Raw genomic sequence first — 17,447 nt, 5'->3', positions numbered from 1 at the left:
GCGGCAGCCACGCCCGCTGCCCAGCCCGCAGGCCCCCGCTGCGCCCCTGCTTTGGCGTGCGTGCCTGCCTAGGTACGCATGGCCAGGACCAGAGTGCTGCCTTTTGGGTTTCTCACTACCGACACCCTTGAGACCAGAGTCTGGAGTGCTGAAATCGAAGATTTATTTTTTTTTTTTTTTTAAACAACAGTCAGCTCCTTGTCATTGAGAGGTTTTTCTTGGTGAGTAAGTGCTGCTCCTCCACACTCTCCTTTCGCTGGCATGAGCTAAACGCCCACCTACTTCCTGCAGCCTGGCCCTGTCCCCCGCAACGCCTGGTATGCTCTCCACCCAAAGACATCCATGAACAGTGGAGAAATTTTCTGTTGAGAAACAATTGTTCTGTTAATTCTACTGTAGCCCTTTTGGAGTTAAAAGTCATACTGTCTTTAACGGGATTCTTCACAGAAAAAGGGCAATAGGAACCAATTAATGGCAAATTATATTTAAGAACTATAAAGCTCACAACAAACATCTTTGCATGTGTTCTTGAAAAGAAAAAAAGAAGAGTTACTTCCAGTTAGAGAAGTCTCTCTCACGTTCTAAGTCAGGCCAGATCTCTGATGCCCCAGCAGCAATTACTCTCATGTAACAAGTGCTAAGATGTACAAGGCGAGGCTAATTCAAGTCAGTCAAGTGAACACTTTTTGTAAGACTACTGTATTAATACACCTCCAGAAACTACTTCCCCTCTCACTGAGGATGTTTAAAAGAATGAGAAAGAATCAGCACAACAGTAATTCAATATTTCTATTTATTTTTTCATTAATACAGTATTTCCTTCCCCACAGATCAATAAGAAAAAAAACACTCAGATATTGCTATTGAGCCTGCTGCTTCTTTTGGAAGACAGTCTGCTTTAGTATTATTCAGAAACATCACTGCTGCCTACAGAACAATGAACCTGTTTCCACAACCTAAATATCCGTAACGGATCCAAGGCACAGAACATTGTATTAATTTTATGAACCAGTTTTAACCCAGTACTCAGAAGAGAAATATACCACATCAAAAGGTATAAGAATTATTCTGTGAAGACAAAGTTTAGTAACAATAAGGGCAGATTAAGCTATTGCCAGAAGGTGAAATAGTCTGCTGGCGAAGATTAGAGTTTTGATTTCTTCTGAAAGAAGCTGACAATAGCATTTACACACTCATCAGACAACCACCTCTCCTGCAGGACCTCACACTCTTTACTGTTGACCGCATGGAGCTTCTCCTTTTCCATACTTCGCAACAGTTGCTTTGACGCTGCCAAGGACTGGAGGAGAAAGAGAAGAACATCAGGAAGTTACATTTTCTATACCATAACGTTTTAGAAAACAGCACAATAAACACAATGGAATTCAAACAGAGTTGTATTAACACTGTACATTTTAGCTTTTAGTCAACCTGTTAGCTGGAAGTAATTATTGCCTTTAATTACTAATACTGCTAATAAGGTGGAGGAGGTTCATGGGAGGCAAAACAGCAGTCCACCAAGGGCTCCTGATCAGAGGAGATGGGGCATAAGAAGCGAAGCCTGTTCAGCTGTCTGCAGCGCAAAATGCAACCTACGCTATCAGCAGCTGGCACGAGTGACTCCTCTTGTCCAATGTAACATCACACCACTGTGAATCAAATCGTTCTGGAAAACCTGAACTAGTGAGCTGGATGATTGATTTCATCAAGAAGTAAAGCCACCCAGTGTCATCTCGAGCACCCACAGTGCACACAGAACAATTAATACTGCAGAACCAGTGGTACGGCTCTTCAACATAAGTATTGCCAAAATAAAAATTTAAGAGAAGGCATCCAAGGCATGCACACAGAGACTGCAAGCGGATTAATGAGTTTTAAAGGCATTTCAGCCATTGAAGCTCTGTGCACAGTGCACTGGCTCAGACTCAGCCAGGGCAGAAGAGAGGTATTTGTTTCCCAGCGGCAGAGGGACAGGGACACATCTGCGCTTTACAGAAAATACATTGAGCCTTGTTATTTCAGTTAAGGATTAAGTGAAACCAAGCAACAGGATAGGTTTGGCAGAAGGACTGGGAACACTACAGGCTTACAAGGTGGAGACAAATCTAAAATACTGACATTTTTGGGGAGGCTTGCATAAGCTTCCAATCTTGCCCAAACTTCCTTCTGAAAAGTCCTGTCGGGGAAGACTTCAGTCACAAGTCCCTGGGCACAAGCTTCTGCTGCAGTCAGCTTTTTATTGAAAAGCAAAACCTCACTTGCCTATATAAAGAAAAGCAGAAAGCGTGATTCAGTGGGACACAAGACTTGAGTGATCTGACAGAAAAGGTACAAGCTTCCAAGTCACATTTATTTTACTCGCTCGCTCCTTAATGTCTTCCCTCTAAAAAGAGCACAGAATCACAGAATGGATGAGGTCGGGTTGGGTTTTGAGTATCTCCAAGGACGAAGACGCCTCTCCAAGGATGAAGACTTCACAGCCCCTCTGCACAACCTGTTCCCGTGTTTCACCGCTCTCACTATAAATTTTTTTTTTTACATTCAGATTGAATGTCCTGTGTATCAGTCGGTACCCTTTTCCTCTTGTCCTGTCACTGAGCATCACTGACAAGAATCTGTCTCCATCTTCTTTACACCCTCCCATCAGGTATTTGCAAACATTGGTAAGATTCCCTCAAGCCTTCCCTGCTCCAGGCAAAACAGTCCCAGCTCCCTCAGCCTCTCCTCACACGCAATCTGCTCCAGTGCCTTAATCCTCTTTGTGGCCCTTTGCTGGGCCTGCTCCAGGATGTCCATGTCCTTCTCGTAGCCAGAGCCCCGAGCTGAACACAGCACTCCAGCTGTGGCCTCACCCGTGCTGAGCAGAGGGGAAGAATTACCTCCCTCCACCTGGTGGCAACACTCTAATGCAACCCAGGATACCGTTGGCCACCTTTGCTGCAAAGGTGTGTTGCTGGGTCATGGACAACTTGGTGTCCACCAGGACGCACAAGTCCTTTGCTGCAAAGCTGCTTTCCTGCCAGCAAGCCCCCAGCGTGCACTGGTGCACGGGATTATTTCTTTCCAGGTACAGGACTTTGCCTTTTCCTTTGCTGAAGTCTATGAATTGTCCAATTCTCCATCCTGTCCAGGTCCCTTTGAATGGCAACATATCTGGTCTATCAACTGTCCCTCTCAGTTTTGCATCATCTGCTGAGGGTGTATTCAGTCCCATGATCTGGGCCATAAAGAAGAGGTTAAATAAGTATTAGACCCAGTATCCACCCCTAGGGTACACCACTAGTGGCTGGCCTCCAGCTCCTGTTGTTCACCAAGAATCTACATGTCTTTCTGAGCAGAGCTCCAAGGTTGTCACCCAGAATTACCTCATCATAAACTTGTTCACTTCCTGCAGTGACTTCAACATTTCCAGAACAGGGACTGGGAGGCTGCATCTCTCTGAACAGACCACCCTTGACACTTACATGGTTACGAAGCACTTGGTCTACTGCTTGCAGATTTAAATGCTGCTCAACAAAAATACATTACATGAACACAGGCCATATCATCATGTCAGTATCCAAAACCATCCAGCTTTCTTTCTGCGGGATATCTGAAGAAGCAGAAAGGTAGTTATGCTGTCCTAACAAAAGAAAATGTAGATTCTGCTGTCTCTCACAGAATGGTCGAGGTTGGAAGAGACCTCTGGAGATCATCTAGTGCATCCCCCCGCCGAAGCAGGGTCACCTACAGCAGGCTGCACAGGACCGCGTCCAGGCGTGTCTTGAATATCTCCAGAGAAGGAGACTCCACAGCCTCCCTGGGCAGCCTGGGCCAGGGCTCCGTCACCCTCAGAGGGAAGAAGTTCTTACTCATGTTCAGCTGGAGCTTCCTCTGCTCCAGTTTGTGCCCATTGCCCCTTGTCCTGTTGCTGGGCACCACTGGAAAGAGCCTGGCCCCGTCCTCCTGACGCCCACCCTTCAGATATTTGTAAGTATATATTAGGTCCCTTCTCAGCCTTTTCTTCAGGCTGAACAAGCCCAGCTCCCTCAGCCTCCCCTCGTAGCAGAGACGCTCCAGTCCCCTCCTCATCCTCATAGCCCTCCGCTGGACTCTCTCCAGTAGCTCCTCATCTTTCTTGAACTGGGGAGCTCAGAACTGGACACAGTACTCCAGGTGCGTCCTCCCTAGGGCAGAGTAGAGGGGAAGAAGAACCTCCCTCGACCTGCTGGCCACACTCATCTTAATGCACACCAGGGTACCACTGGCTCTCTTGGCAACCAGGGCACTCTCCTTTATTATTTTTTTTAAAATTACTGTTACTTAGTTTCCTTATTTCTAGAGAAGTCAGAAAAAATAAAGAGTATGGTCAGAACATCAATATATATTAGAACAAAATAAAGAATAAATGAGTTGTTTCATATTCGCATTTGGAGGAATGGCTGAACAGAACAGTTTCCCATGGGATTGGCAGAAGCCACTGCAACACTATCTGATAAGGGAGCAAAAGACGGCCTACCAAGACATTTCTTAAGATGCTCACACTTTCTTTTTTTAACCTTTCTTTACATCATTCCCTTCCATTGCTGAAAGAAAGATACAACCTTTTGCCATACAGAAATTGTCAAAATTTTCATCAATATCACAATATGGCACTTCTCTGCTATGGTACCTGTGTTGACACTGTCATTACATTTCTTGATCTTTGGTTCAAAAAATGCAAACAGGAGCTTTCCTTGAGCACTCTTGCTGTGACTCCACCTGCTCTTACAATTGCAGGACACCAGCACACAAAGGTTTGATGATCTCATGTACAGCGCAGACATTCTTACCTTGGCTAAGCCCATGATTTTTGGAAACAGGTAAGAGGAACATCCTTCTGGGCTCTGTCCAAGTTGACTAAATGGGCTGTGAAACGTAGCCTGGGGGAAAAAACAAAAACAAAAGAACAAAACAAAGCAAATCTCACAACAGAGCACAGGACTAAAGTACCAGGATTTACTTTCTATGACCAGGTGACCTGCCTGGTGGATGAGGGAAAGGCTGTGGATTTTGTCTACCCAGACTTTAGTGAGGCCTTTGACACTTCCCCACAGCATCCTCCTGGAGAAACTAGCTGCCCATGGTTTGGATGGGTGTACTCTTCACTGGATAAAGAACTGACTGAATGGCCAAGCCCCCAGAGTGGTGGTGAACAGAGCTAAATCCAGCTGGCGGCCGGTCATGAGTGGTGCCCCAGCGCTCAGTGTTGGGTCCGGTCTTGTTTAACATCTTTATCAATGATCTGAATGAGGGGATTGAGTGCTCCCTCAGTAAGTTTGCAGATGACACCAAGCTGGGCGGGAGTGTCGATCTGCTAGAGGGTAGGAAGGCTCTGCAGAGGGACCTGGACAGGCTGGAGTGATGGGCCAAGGCCATTTGTATGAGTTTCAACAAGGCCAAATGCTGAGTCCTGCACTTGGGTCACAACAACCCCATGCAACACTACAGGCTTTGGGAGGAGTGGCTGGAGTGGCCTGTCAGAAAAGGACCTTGGGGTGCTGGTCAACAGCCGGCTGAACATGAGCCAGCAGTGTGCCCAGGTGGCCAAGAAGGCCAATGGCATCCTGGGTTGTATCAGGAATAGTGTGGCCAGCAGGAGTAGGGAGGGGATCGTGCCCCTGTACTCGGCACTGGTGAGGCTGCACCTGGAGTACTGTGTTCAGTTTTGAGCCCCTCACTACAAGAAGGACATTGAGGTGCTGGAGCGTGTCCAGAGAAGGGCAATGAGGCTGGGGAGGGGTCTGGAGAACAAGTCTTACGAGGAGTGGCTGAGGGAACTGGGGCTGTTTAGTCTGGAGAAGAGGAGGCTGAGGGGAGAACTTACTGCTCTCTACAACTACCTGAAAGAAGGTTGTAGTGAGGCAGGTGTTGGTCTCTTCTCCCAAGTAACTAGCGATGGGACGAGAGGCAATGGCCTCAAGTTGCATCAGGGAGGTATAGATTGGATACTAGCAAAAATTTCTTTACTGACAGAGTGGTCAGGCATTAGGACAGGCTGCCCAGGGCAGTGGTGGAGTCACCATCCCTGGAGGGCTTCAGAAAACGTGTAGACGTGGCACTTCGGGACGTGCTGTAGCAGGCATGGTGGTGTTGGGGTGACGGCTGGACTTGATCTTAGAAGTCTTTTCCAACCTATGATTCTATGATTAGTTCGCATTTTAAAGCTTCTACTGTGACAGAGTTCGCCAGAAATACATCTGCACTGTTACCGTGACAGTCTTTAAATATCATCTGGTAACACTGCTTCCTTCTCTCAGTGCATCTAAGAGCTGATTTTGTCTGTATAATTCAACTCCCTTGTCAGAACAACCCCATTGATGAAGTTACCTTATTTGAATACAGTGCTCAGAGAAACTAATTTGCATGTGAAAAATCTTCACAGAAAAGACACACACATCTGCGCTAACAGCTACTAAATACATAGCCCAAATTACTTCAGAGGTAAAGTGCATTCTGCTTTCTGAATGCACACTAAGTTTATTCTACTCCTGAAAAGTTGAAGTCACTGAATCTTATTTCCTCAAATTTTATGCAAATTAAAAAGAACCTGTGGCAGAAAAGCACCATGAGATCATAAAAAACAATACCCTAATTGCAAGTTAGAACTGAATTACAGAATTTTATGTTTTGACAACTTACATCAACTTTAAGCAAGGAAGACAAAATGCTTGCCTTTATTTCCACTTAAAAATATGAACCAATACACATAGAGGGCACAAGCTGCCAATGCAGCTTTCACTGTAACAGGAGGTTTCTAGCAAGAAAGTGACAATTACAGCATTGTAAGACACGATTAGACAACATCTGCCAGGATACAGGCTAGTGTAACTGGTCCTGCCTTAGCAAGGGGAGATGAACTACAGCAGGGGTACAAACTGCTGCCCCAGGAACTGGTGCAAAATCCAGTGCAGCAGGCAATGTTAACTGACCACCCAAAATGCCGATCTGTCGTCAGACTGGGCTGCGCAGTGTCCTCTAAACGTGGTTGGTAATGATCTGCTCTGGGAATACCTGGCTGAGAATAAAAACCGATCCTGGACACAGCAGAGGTGGCCACTTCTGGTGTACGCAGTCAATGCCTAAGGCACCCCAACCAAGCTACTGAAGAATGTGAAATCAAGTAGTAATTTGGGTAAAAACGACCTTACTGCACATGAGTTCACAGTCCTGGAAAGGGAAGAACAGAGATCAATCTCCTCTGAGATGGCTTCAGTAAACTTGAAGTTAATAGGAAAGTTCTGATGAAGACTAATCTAAGTGAAGAGCTAAGTTAGACCCTACAGAAATCCTCAGGGAACTGCTGCCAAGGACACAAGCAAAAGCTGTCCCAGCACAGGTAGGAAGGTACTAACAGACTGTCTCAGCTAAATCATGAGCTTGTCACTGACTTTAAATACAAGCACTCAGAAAGTGAGAACAAGGTCAGACAACTAAGGATGAAACACATATAAGCATGCAGATACTAAAAAAAAAAAGAAATACAAGGCAAAACCAAGAAGAATTTACCAATGATTATATATATATGAGTAGCAAAAGGAAGTTCATGTATGAACCTCAAAGTAAGAAGTACAAATCCTTCAAGAAGGAAGGACACTATTAGAGGACAAAACATTTAATGCTTATTTGGATTAAACTTCAACTAAATGTATATTAATTTATAACTGTAGGAATTATTATGCTGCGTGGGAAGTGATCAGAATTCAAAACAGCCTTAATAAAGCGGAGAGGTACGAGTAAGAAGATGCTGTTTAATATGGACAAGTTGAAGTCTGGCATCAATAACCTGGTGCACAGTACACGATACATGACTGGGACAGCTGTTGAACTGGCAACTCTACACTAAGGGATCCAGGTGTTCTAGCAGACCACAAGTACGTAAATTAGGTAACGTTGTGGGCTGTCAAAAGAGAAACACAGTCTGCAGAATGTGGAGAAGTTCTTCTGCTCTACTTCAGATCAGTAAGGCATGAACGGGAGTGGTGTGCCCAGTTTGTACCACTATGCTTAAAGAGACACAGAACAACTGGAAGGAGTCCAGCAGAACGTAACTGCGGGCCTCAGAAAGCACACGAGGGAAAACTGAATGAATGGCAGCTGTTTAGCCTAAAAAAAAAAAGAAAAGATTGAGAGAGTTGATGTAAACCTGAGACATATCTAACAGTCTAGGTACACTGGTGGCTAAGCACACTTACGGCTAGTGTAGGGAGGATGAACACAGTCTGTTCTTCCAATTCAGGAACAAGAAAGAAGAGGTTCACCCTTCAGCAAAAAATGATCAGATGGGAGGGGAGGAAGAGGGAGAACCCAACAATTTCCTAGTAAAAGAAGAGATCTAGGGACTGGAACAGACTGAATAAATCATGCACATTACACAAGCACCTGTCAGGAGTGACATGGTCCTAGCTGATCCTGTTATGGGGCAAGCAGAAGGATGTCAGTCCCTTGCAGCTCAATTTTCCTAAGCCTCATAGCGACAAACCCAATCCAGCAGGGAGTTTGAGGAAAAGTCTGACACAGTGCTGAAGCAGGAGTCAAAGTACCACCCATCATAGATACTTCTGCAAGCAAAAGCCTGCCTAAAATTAACTAAGATCTTGGGTTAAATTCTGTATCCATTTAACAACTTTATACAAACGAACAGCACAGAACAAAATATAAGCCATAAAGTGGGATTCTGTGTTATGCCTTAATATAGCTTTGGGTTCTGTCTTTGGCAAGTTACCTTAAAAGGATTCTGAAGTTGAATAAACTAAAGCTTTTCCAAAGTTACCATGGAACACAGGTTAGATAAAATGCCAGTTACTGCACTTCCATTCCTTAATAATCTTTTGCTCCCTCTCCCACAGCTGACAGGGGATGACAATCATCATTTCACATCAGTTACTCTTTACTTTACCCACCAATTCAGTAAAGAGTTTCTAAACTGGAGTCAGTAACTTGATAACCATAACTACAGCAGGAAAATTCCATGCATGTTAACCACTGGCTGATGCATCCCTGTGCTGGTAATTAATATACGTGTTCCTGGACATGATATAAGAAGCCTTTAAACTTGTGTGTTCTTTTCTGTCAGATTACCCCAAACCAAATGATATTTGCTACAGAAAGTGGCTTAAAGACTGCCTTGGGATCAGCTATGTAACGTACTTACCCTGTCAGAAGCGTAGACAATGTCACACAATCCAAGGACTGTTACAGAGATTCCAATAGCTGGGCCGTTTACCACTGCTATCAGTGGTTTAGGAAAATCAATAAAATGACCCACGAACTCTCTAGAGAGAAGGAAGAACAATGTAAGAGGCACATCCTAGTCTTTTCCATCAAACACATACAACTTCCAAAACACGATTAGATACTGCATAACAAAAACCATGAGCTAGATTCTATGTAGCATGTGTTATTTTGCCCTTTCCCAAATGAATTCTGACAAAATAAGAATTATTTGAAATACCTCCATTTCCTTACCAACTAAGAATCAAACACATACATGACAGCCCAGCTCTCCTAGTTCCTGCCATCCAGTTATGAAAGTGCTGTCCTCTTCAGCTACAGTTATTGAATACAGCTCACTAACAAGAGCAGACTTTCGCCCTGTACCTACCTGCCTGTGTATCCATCCCAGCTCTACCCACGGGATACCCGTTCCCGTCACAGATTCTGTTCTGCAGTGAAGCCCCACCACGTATCAAAATTGTGATGCTACCACAACACAGAATTCCCTATTGCTGTTCTGCACAGGTCTGAGAAATAGTATTCTGTTTCATTTGACAGCTACTTCTCCATCCAAGAAGCACAAAATACATTCTCAAAACATAGTATTTTCCAAAAGTGAACAGTGTTGTAAAAACTCCAGTTCTCTGGCATCTCTGTGCATCAGCTGCGAGGAAGCACCGTGTTTATGGAATAGGAACAGCATAGCAAATACAGTCTTCCCACAAGATGAAAGACTATGCAGTACACGTGAGACTACGCATTGTGTTGAAGACCCTACAAACACTGCAGATGCTTGCCAGATACCACTGAATGACATCTTTGCAACAGATTCAGACTGCATAATTATCACTTTGCAGGGGCAACTGTGATCCACAGACAGCTTGCCTAAGTAAAAGCTACAAAACTGAGCACTTAACTTCCAGTTCATCTTTAAAATTTAAATTAAAAACATTGCTTGCTTTTCTGTATGTATGTTTTAGATTTTCTATCAATTGCAAGTGCTTGAGGAAGCAATCCAACTTGCAAGCATCTCTCAGATGTAATCATCACATACAGAAGTAAAATACAAAATCTGCTTAAACAGGGAAGAAAGAAACATGTTGTTTGTCCCCAAAAAACATTTCTGCTGCTGTGTCATATGATGCGCCTGATCTTCTTGGCCTTAGAAAATAAATCAGTTTAATGGATAGATTCAGACTTAAAGATGGAATCAAGATGTCAGAATTCCTGGGCAATTCTGAACAAGTTCATTACATCTCGTCACTGTTCAAAGAAGTCTGACAGTGAAGGTATCTTGGCATGTCCTGCTAGTGTAGACACTGTTAGATATAAAAAAACCCACACATTTTTCATTGTAGCTTACAAACTATACACTCAAAATCATGTTTTTGTCATTATATCTGCATGTACTTTGGGGACTAAAAATAAAATCGAGTCTGTATCACTGACTTAAATAACTATACTTAACGAGATTTATAATATTCACCTCATTTCCTCATTTATTTCATACAAATAATATTACTTCTCCCACATGATCCTTGTTTTAAGACACACGGTGAGCCCTTAGAAACAGTCATCTCAGTGGATGTATCGTAGCATAACTGGGTCCCTGCTGTCGTGTTTTCTAACAATGCCTGCAAATTACATTTTACCCATTACAGTAACTTATTCATATATGAAACCAAGCTGTTCTACTTCAGTAATACTGCTCCATCTTTTGCCATCTTCTTCATTTCACCGGTTTGGACATTAGTAAAATTATTCAGATCATTTCCACTACTGTAGTAGTCTCCACTTCCTGCAGAGAACACATACAAATAAATGCCCCAATGGTTTCTGAGTAGGTAAGAGAAGCTTCCATTTATTACATTTATAAAAGAATTTCATTCTAGGTGTCTAACATTAATAAATAATCAGAGGGATGGTTTCAAAGTATACACACTACCTTAAAGGGCATCTATGGTTTAAAAGTAAACTTTGACTGATAATTCACTGAAAAACAATGGGTAAAAAGCCAGAGGGTATTAAATTTCAAAGATTTGAAGGGAAAATTTTTTTTCCCCCATAACAGTCTCAGATGGAAAAAAAAACTATTTTATTTCCTTCCCTCCATACTCGCTCAGGTTTTTTTTCTGTCGATACAAAATCACACAGTAAGATGTGAGAAACTTTTTTTTTTAAACAGAAAATGGAAATGTAAGTTTATGCATCTCATTCTATCCCCCTTCAAACAGATCAAGGATCAAAAGCAGACAGAATAACCTATTTAATATGTGGTAGAAGTTTTACACCTTTTATGACCAATTAAGGAAAAAGCGTAGCATTCCAAGGATCAGACTAACAGCACTGCGTCGAAATCACTGTACTGAAGGATGTATTCTTCAGTAAGCAGCAGATAACCTGCTAGTGAATGTGTAAATTAGTTTGAGGCACCATCAAAAAAGCAGTATTTAAAAGCTGGACTGCACGACTGGATTGTCTAACTCATCTTGTGTGCCATGAGGACATTCACAGGACGGGAACTTTCACTGGTTAGCACATCCACTGCTTGACGCTGCAGCGCTCTTCCCAACTACACAAAACGGAACAGAAAGGTTTGCGCAGGGGTGTTTGCTATTTACCCCTAGCTATACACATCAGACTTCCCAGCTGTGTGAAGCACCCTTCTCATTTTGGAAGGGCTGTTGTGCCTAGTCATTGCTACGGAAAGGAAATTCAGCAGCCAGGGAATATAACGCGCTCGTAAAGAAAACAGCAGAGAAGCATATTAGGCAATTACTCCAGAAGCAACTCGTGAGCAGGCTTAAGCCCAAATTCACCTTGTGTCCACACTACTTAGCTGCCAGCCAAAGCTCAGGCTTTGGCTGATTTCCCACCTGCCTCCAACAAGCACGGGCCAGACAGGCAGCGTCTGCCCTCCGCCATTCTGTCCCTCCCGCCTGCCCTGCCACTGTGTCCTTCAGTCGGCATCAGAGACGGACCAAAGGGTCCTCCAGAGAATCCAAACGACACGTCTCCAGAGCAGCTAGACTTCACAGGCAGCATGGGTTTGGGCTGCCCTTTCACACCGTCGCTGCAGCCATCCAGCTGCACACATCTGGTGACTGGAATAGATACAGCGGGGCCAGGCTGCAGCTTGCCTGGCCAATCCTTTCCTATGGCAGCCACAGGGGGGGAAATAAAACCAAACCAGCAAAGTATCAGGTTTTTTCTGATGATTATAGGTAAATGCGCAGTGTAAACTCTCTACTGGCCGTGCCAGTGCAGGATCTGAGGGGCTTGCTTTTAGTATGTTCCAACAGATCACAGGGGTAGAGAAAATTGACTAAAAACTTCAAAACTTTGAACTTCAAAAGCAGCAGTGAAGATGCTGTGGAGCAGATATATCAGCTACTCAAAAGTAATAAAGCCCTTAGGAGTATTCCATGTCTATCTTCTCACCTCAGAAAAACTTTCTGATGTTAACAGCAAGCTTGCTAAAGAATTTGAAACACCACCTTGAAAGAATTTTGCCAAAACAGTTTGGAAAACCTTTGGTCTATACTAGAGGAAGGAATTTCCTCACTTACACAATTCTATCTTAGTCTAAATACAGGTAGACAGTTCATGTCAGTACTGTACTTCGGCGTAACGTAAAATAAATCTAAGAGATGCATATGAAGTGTGTTACCAGTAATAACTGCTATGGTAGAATCATCTTTTCCAGCTTCTTCAAGTGCTTTGATAATTTCTCTGTACATCTGCATAAGAGGAAAGTCAACAAAGTACAAATGTGATGGTGCAAAAGATCATAAAAAGGAGAGTCACAATGACAACAAGGAACTTGAGAGACAGATTAACTATGGTCCTTATAAGTATGAAAAAAATTTGCATCCACAGAAAGTCAAGCATTACATGTGAGGTATTTCTCACCATAAACACACATACTTGCAATACTCTAGACTTCCAAGGCAAACCTAAATGACAAAATAAGGTCCTCTGGAAAACAGATGTTAAATGGAAACAGTTAATTTTAAAACCTGAGCAGTAGTTTAAGTGAGCAAAAATAATATATTAAAGAATTAGCAGCAGTGGGGTGAAGTCTGTGTTCTGGTATCCTTACAGCTGGTCATGCTGTTTCCAACAGGATGGACTTCCTCACGCAGCCAGCCATGGGAACTGGAAGACTATCTAGACATACCCACAATGGTGCTGAGCCAAAGTAGGCTGCACACATACTCTCTTATACATAAGGCTGCAGTCAAATCTTGTAGCCACAAAACAGCCTAGTCGTCCTGTAGTTTGCCATTTGAATTTAGTGCAGACTGTAATCCTATACTAAGTTTGAAAGAAACCAAAAGACGCAGAAAAGCCCAGGCTGTAAAATTTTCGCTGAATGGTTTCATTTTGTACTGGATATTTATTCTTTAGGTTGTTATCAGAGGCAAGATACTAAGCCCTCATAGAATTCAGACCACCATGCTTCAGTTAATTCTGCTAAACCTGTAGTAATGATTCTCTAAACACTTAAGTAGCTTAGCCAGGAAAGAAAAAATCATTAATCCTCCCAAGTTAATTTCTTTACCTTATGGTTGATGGCATTTTTCCTATCAGGTCGGTTAAACATTATCTTTGTGATGTTGTTTTTGGTGGTAACTAGTATTGTTTCATAGCCGTCACGTCTGCCCTCTTCTGCAGAAGCATCTTTTTTCTGGTCAGCAGATTCTGCAGAGACCAGACTTGAGACAAGTTCAGTATATTTCTGTCTGGCATTATCCTGCAATGAAAGAAAAGGGGAAAAAAAAAAAAGAAAAAAAAGAAATCACACAAGGTTACCAAAGGTTGACACGGAAATCAGTTTGTTGTGCTATTCAGACAATGGGTACCAGGGGTGGGGGGTGGGAAATGACACTGTGCTTCAAGACAAAAGGAAAAAAAAATCTAAATTAGAAAGCATTCTAATTAGAAAGCATTCTAATTAGGGTGAGAAGGGGAATATGCTGTATTTAAACACTGCAGTTCATGAACAGATCATGCTTAAAGTCATCTGGAAAGCAGCAGCAATGGATCTACAAAATAAAAGTGCGCAGATGCTGGGCTGACAACATTTATTTTGTTGGAGGAGTGCCCCCATCCACGCCTAAAATTACCTGAGATATCTTTGTCATATTCCCAGCATTTACACATTTCTATGGATCCTTTGTTTCTGCTTTCCAGTTTGACATTTCTCCAACAAAATAAGTTTTTATTTCAGAATATGTATTTCTGAAGAGTGGTGAAATGGCTCTATGGCATCTTAAAATTGCTTGAAGACACTAGTTTTCATTTAGTACAAACACAACATGCAAAAGCCTAAAGAATCCTGCCTCCCTCTTTCTAAAGTAAGCAGTGATATAAAAGAATTGTAAGGTCTTGGTTGTTACAACCTATTTTCTTGAAATCACAGAATGCTTTGGGTGGGAAGGGACCTTTAGAGGTCATCTAGCCCAACCCCCCTGCAGTGAGCTGGGACATCTTCAACTAGACCAGGTTGCTCAGAGCCTCATCCAACCTGGCCTTGAGCATTTCCAGGGAAGGGGCCTCCACTACTTCTCTGGGCAACCATGATAAATGGTAATATACTTTGAGCAACTCTGTAATCCATAACCTGTAGCACAGGAAACTGTCTGTTCCCTCTCCACCGTAACTTGCAGAGCAGATTGTTTTAAGTGTTTCCTGGCTATTCCCAAAAGCTGCAAAGCCACCCGAAAAAACACCCCAAACAAAAAACCAAAACATACCCCAAATCCCCCAAAGCAGCACAAGAATACGTTATGTTCAGGAAATCATGCAAGTATGTTTTCTTTTAAAAGAAAAAAAAAAGCACGAAAAACCCGTTCTGTATGAAGTAATATCTTTGACTGACCTCAGAAACTACTCCTGACAGCAGGCTTAATGTAGGAGTGTCACAGCTGGTTTGTAAAGCTTATGTTTTCTTCACCTAACAATAGCTGAAGAAAGTGTGGTAGCTATCTGCAATGTCAGACTTACTACAGTCTGCGTGAAAAAAGAACACACATGTGTCTTTGCATCTATATTCTTTCTGCTCGTTTCACCTGAAGTAGACTTCTTTAAAGGTTATGAAAGGTGTTAAATATGTCAAGACATACTGCGAAAGAATGAAGAGGGGCTCTCAATACACCGCTTTTTTCTAGCCTTTTAGTCAGTCACATAAGAAACTGACTTTTTAAAATGATGTAATTATCAATATGATGGATTCACAGATTTGTTCTTGTTGTAAGAACTCAGAAACTGCATCCATCTTTCTTCAAGAGAACAGTAGAATAGAATATAATGTGAAAAACACTACTTTTTTTGGAAGTCACTACATATGTAAGATCTTTTATGCTGATACAAGCTGTTAGTAATAATTTAGAACTACGCTTACACAGTAAAAAAATCTCCAAACACTGAAGCAGTGAAATGACTGTAGAATACAGTGCAAAACATTCTGGTGTCTGAAGCAGAGCTGCTCAACTAGCATGTAATATGTTTAGATGTCAGCCATTCACTTACAGTCCAGGCACTTCAAGGTAGAGTAATCTACAAAGTATCTAAGGGAAATTATAGGTATTGTCACCTGAGACAAATTGCCAAGAGAATTCCATGCATCCCACTTGGCTTTCTTGACAAAGTCCAGCATACTTGGTTTCGGAGAATTGCAGGGACCTTCGGTAGCCTGAAAATAAGAGTGAAACAAAACTTCTTTAAATCTTTGATTAACATTCAGATGCCTTGGTAGAAAAGATGATGTGTGTTAGGAATATTTATCTGATCAGGATACAGCATTCAACTCTGAGACAGAAGGAATACCTAGAGGTTGGGCAATATTCAGACAGTTCACATACCGTGCTGTTTTCAGTGTCTGCTGTTTCTTAATACCTGGTGCTGGGTTTTCAGAAGCACCTAACCAATATGAGACACTAGTTTCCACAATGCCCATGCATGTTAAGTTCTCCTATCTCAAAAATTGTGCAAGTTTTATACTTAAAAAGAAAGTTAAAGAATTGTAAACTGTGTGAACAAAGAAACCATTGCACGGGATCCATTAAGCTGAATCTTACTTCAAAGTTGGCCCTACTATGAGCAAGGGCGTTGGACCAGTTGAAGTGCAAGAGTCTGAGCTATCCTGAAGTATTCTGTGATCAGTTTTCCTGAAGAAAAGCACGCTATTGGAGAGAAATTGTTCAAGTGGGAGGTGGGAAAGAAAGAACGCATTCATGAGCTCATTATTATTAATTAGTAGAACTACCTGGAACAGTCAGCTGTCTAAGTTTTTATTTAAAAGAGCAATTGATTACCTACTTCAATATAACAAGCCACAGCCTGCACTGACCCTGCAGCCAATCTTGATCCACAAATACCAGTACAAATCCTGCTAAGGACTTGCAGCTATCTGTCCAAAAGTCTCCTTCCATGCTGTAGTAAAGAAAAACCACCACTCAAAGTGTGGATGAATAGTTCCTTGAATTAAAAAAAAAAAAAAAAAAAAGAGAGAGACGAAAAAAAGACTACAATGACTATACAAAAGAAAGAAAGAGAAAAACCCCAGGAATGAACCTTCAAATGTCAACACCATTATATTACAGGCCCAGCTGACTGACTGTAGGTACAACAAATTTAAGAGGAAGCACATGGCACACTCTGTTTCCCTAGGCATAAGCCATTTTCCAGAGCTGCAGCACTATATCCTATATATGGAAGGCATCACACAGCTGATGTAAATTCGCTCTATTTATTTGAATAAAGGTTTCTATTCAAAGCATGATTTGTAAGATTAAACAGGTTTGGCTTCCCTCAGAATTCAGGCAGGGTTTGAGGGGCTGGCATTTCAAGAACTGAATTTGAGCACTTGAAACGAAGAGCTTGTTAAGACACAATAGATTTAAACGCCTATTTTAAGTAAATATTTTACAGGTCCATTCCCTCAGATTATAAATGCACCTTACAAAACAACACAAGTCAAGCCTACCTGTTTAAACAGAGCGTAGAGCTTCAACTTTGTTTCATTCCCAGGATCCTTTCTCAAAAGCTTCAGTTGTTCTTGAGCCTTTTCAAAATCTTTCTGGCTGACTTGCATGGTGGCTGCAGTCATGTGCAGGTGAATTGCAGGAATGCAAACAGCTTGCGCTCGCCTATTAGTAAGGTGAAAAAATAGCCCATTGCTTGGTTTTTATGTAAGACTAGAGGAGAAA

General features: G+C 42.3%; 1 protein-coding gene across 5 annotated transcripts in view; it reads right to left on the bottom strand.

The window, feature by feature from the left end:
- Nucleotides 1-775: 775 nt before the first annotated feature.
- Nucleotides 776-17,447, bottom strand: part of ECI2 (enoyl-CoA delta isomerase 2) — a 30,397-nt gene continuing 13,725 nt past the window's right edge. For all 5 annotated transcript variants that reach the window (XM_075417210.1, XM_075417212.1, XM_075417211.1 and 2 more), the window contains 9 exons: nucleotides 17,225-17,387; nucleotides 15,833-15,931; nucleotides 13,799-13,990; nucleotides 12,905-12,974; nucleotides 10,930-11,032; nucleotides 9,173-9,293; nucleotides 4,812-4,901; nucleotides 2,119-2,262; nucleotides 776-1,300 (listed from right to left, as the gene is read on the bottom strand). In XM_075417210.1, coding sequence (XP_075273325.1) covers nucleotides 1,145-1,300; nucleotides 2,119-2,262; nucleotides 4,812-4,901; nucleotides 9,173-9,293; nucleotides 10,930-11,032; nucleotides 12,905-12,974; nucleotides 13,799-13,990; nucleotides 15,833-15,931; nucleotides 17,225-17,387 — 1,138 coding nt within the window. In that variant the 3' untranslated portion in view covers nucleotides 776-1,144. The remainder of the gene's footprint in view (nucleotides 1,301-2,118; nucleotides 2,263-4,811; nucleotides 4,902-9,172; nucleotides 9,294-10,929; nucleotides 11,033-12,904; nucleotides 12,975-13,798; nucleotides 13,991-15,832; nucleotides 15,932-17,224; nucleotides 17,388-17,447) is intronic.

This window comes from Opisthocomus hoazin, chromosome 3, assembly GCF_030867145.1.
Source record: "Opisthocomus hoazin isolate bOpiHoa1 chromosome 3, bOpiHoa1.hap1, whole genome shotgun sequence".
In the NCBI taxonomy this organism is placed as follows: domain Eukaryota; kingdom Metazoa; phylum Chordata; class Aves; order Opisthocomiformes; family Opisthocomidae; genus Opisthocomus; species Opisthocomus hoazin.
This window is presented reverse-complemented; position numbering and strand designations above follow the sequence as displayed.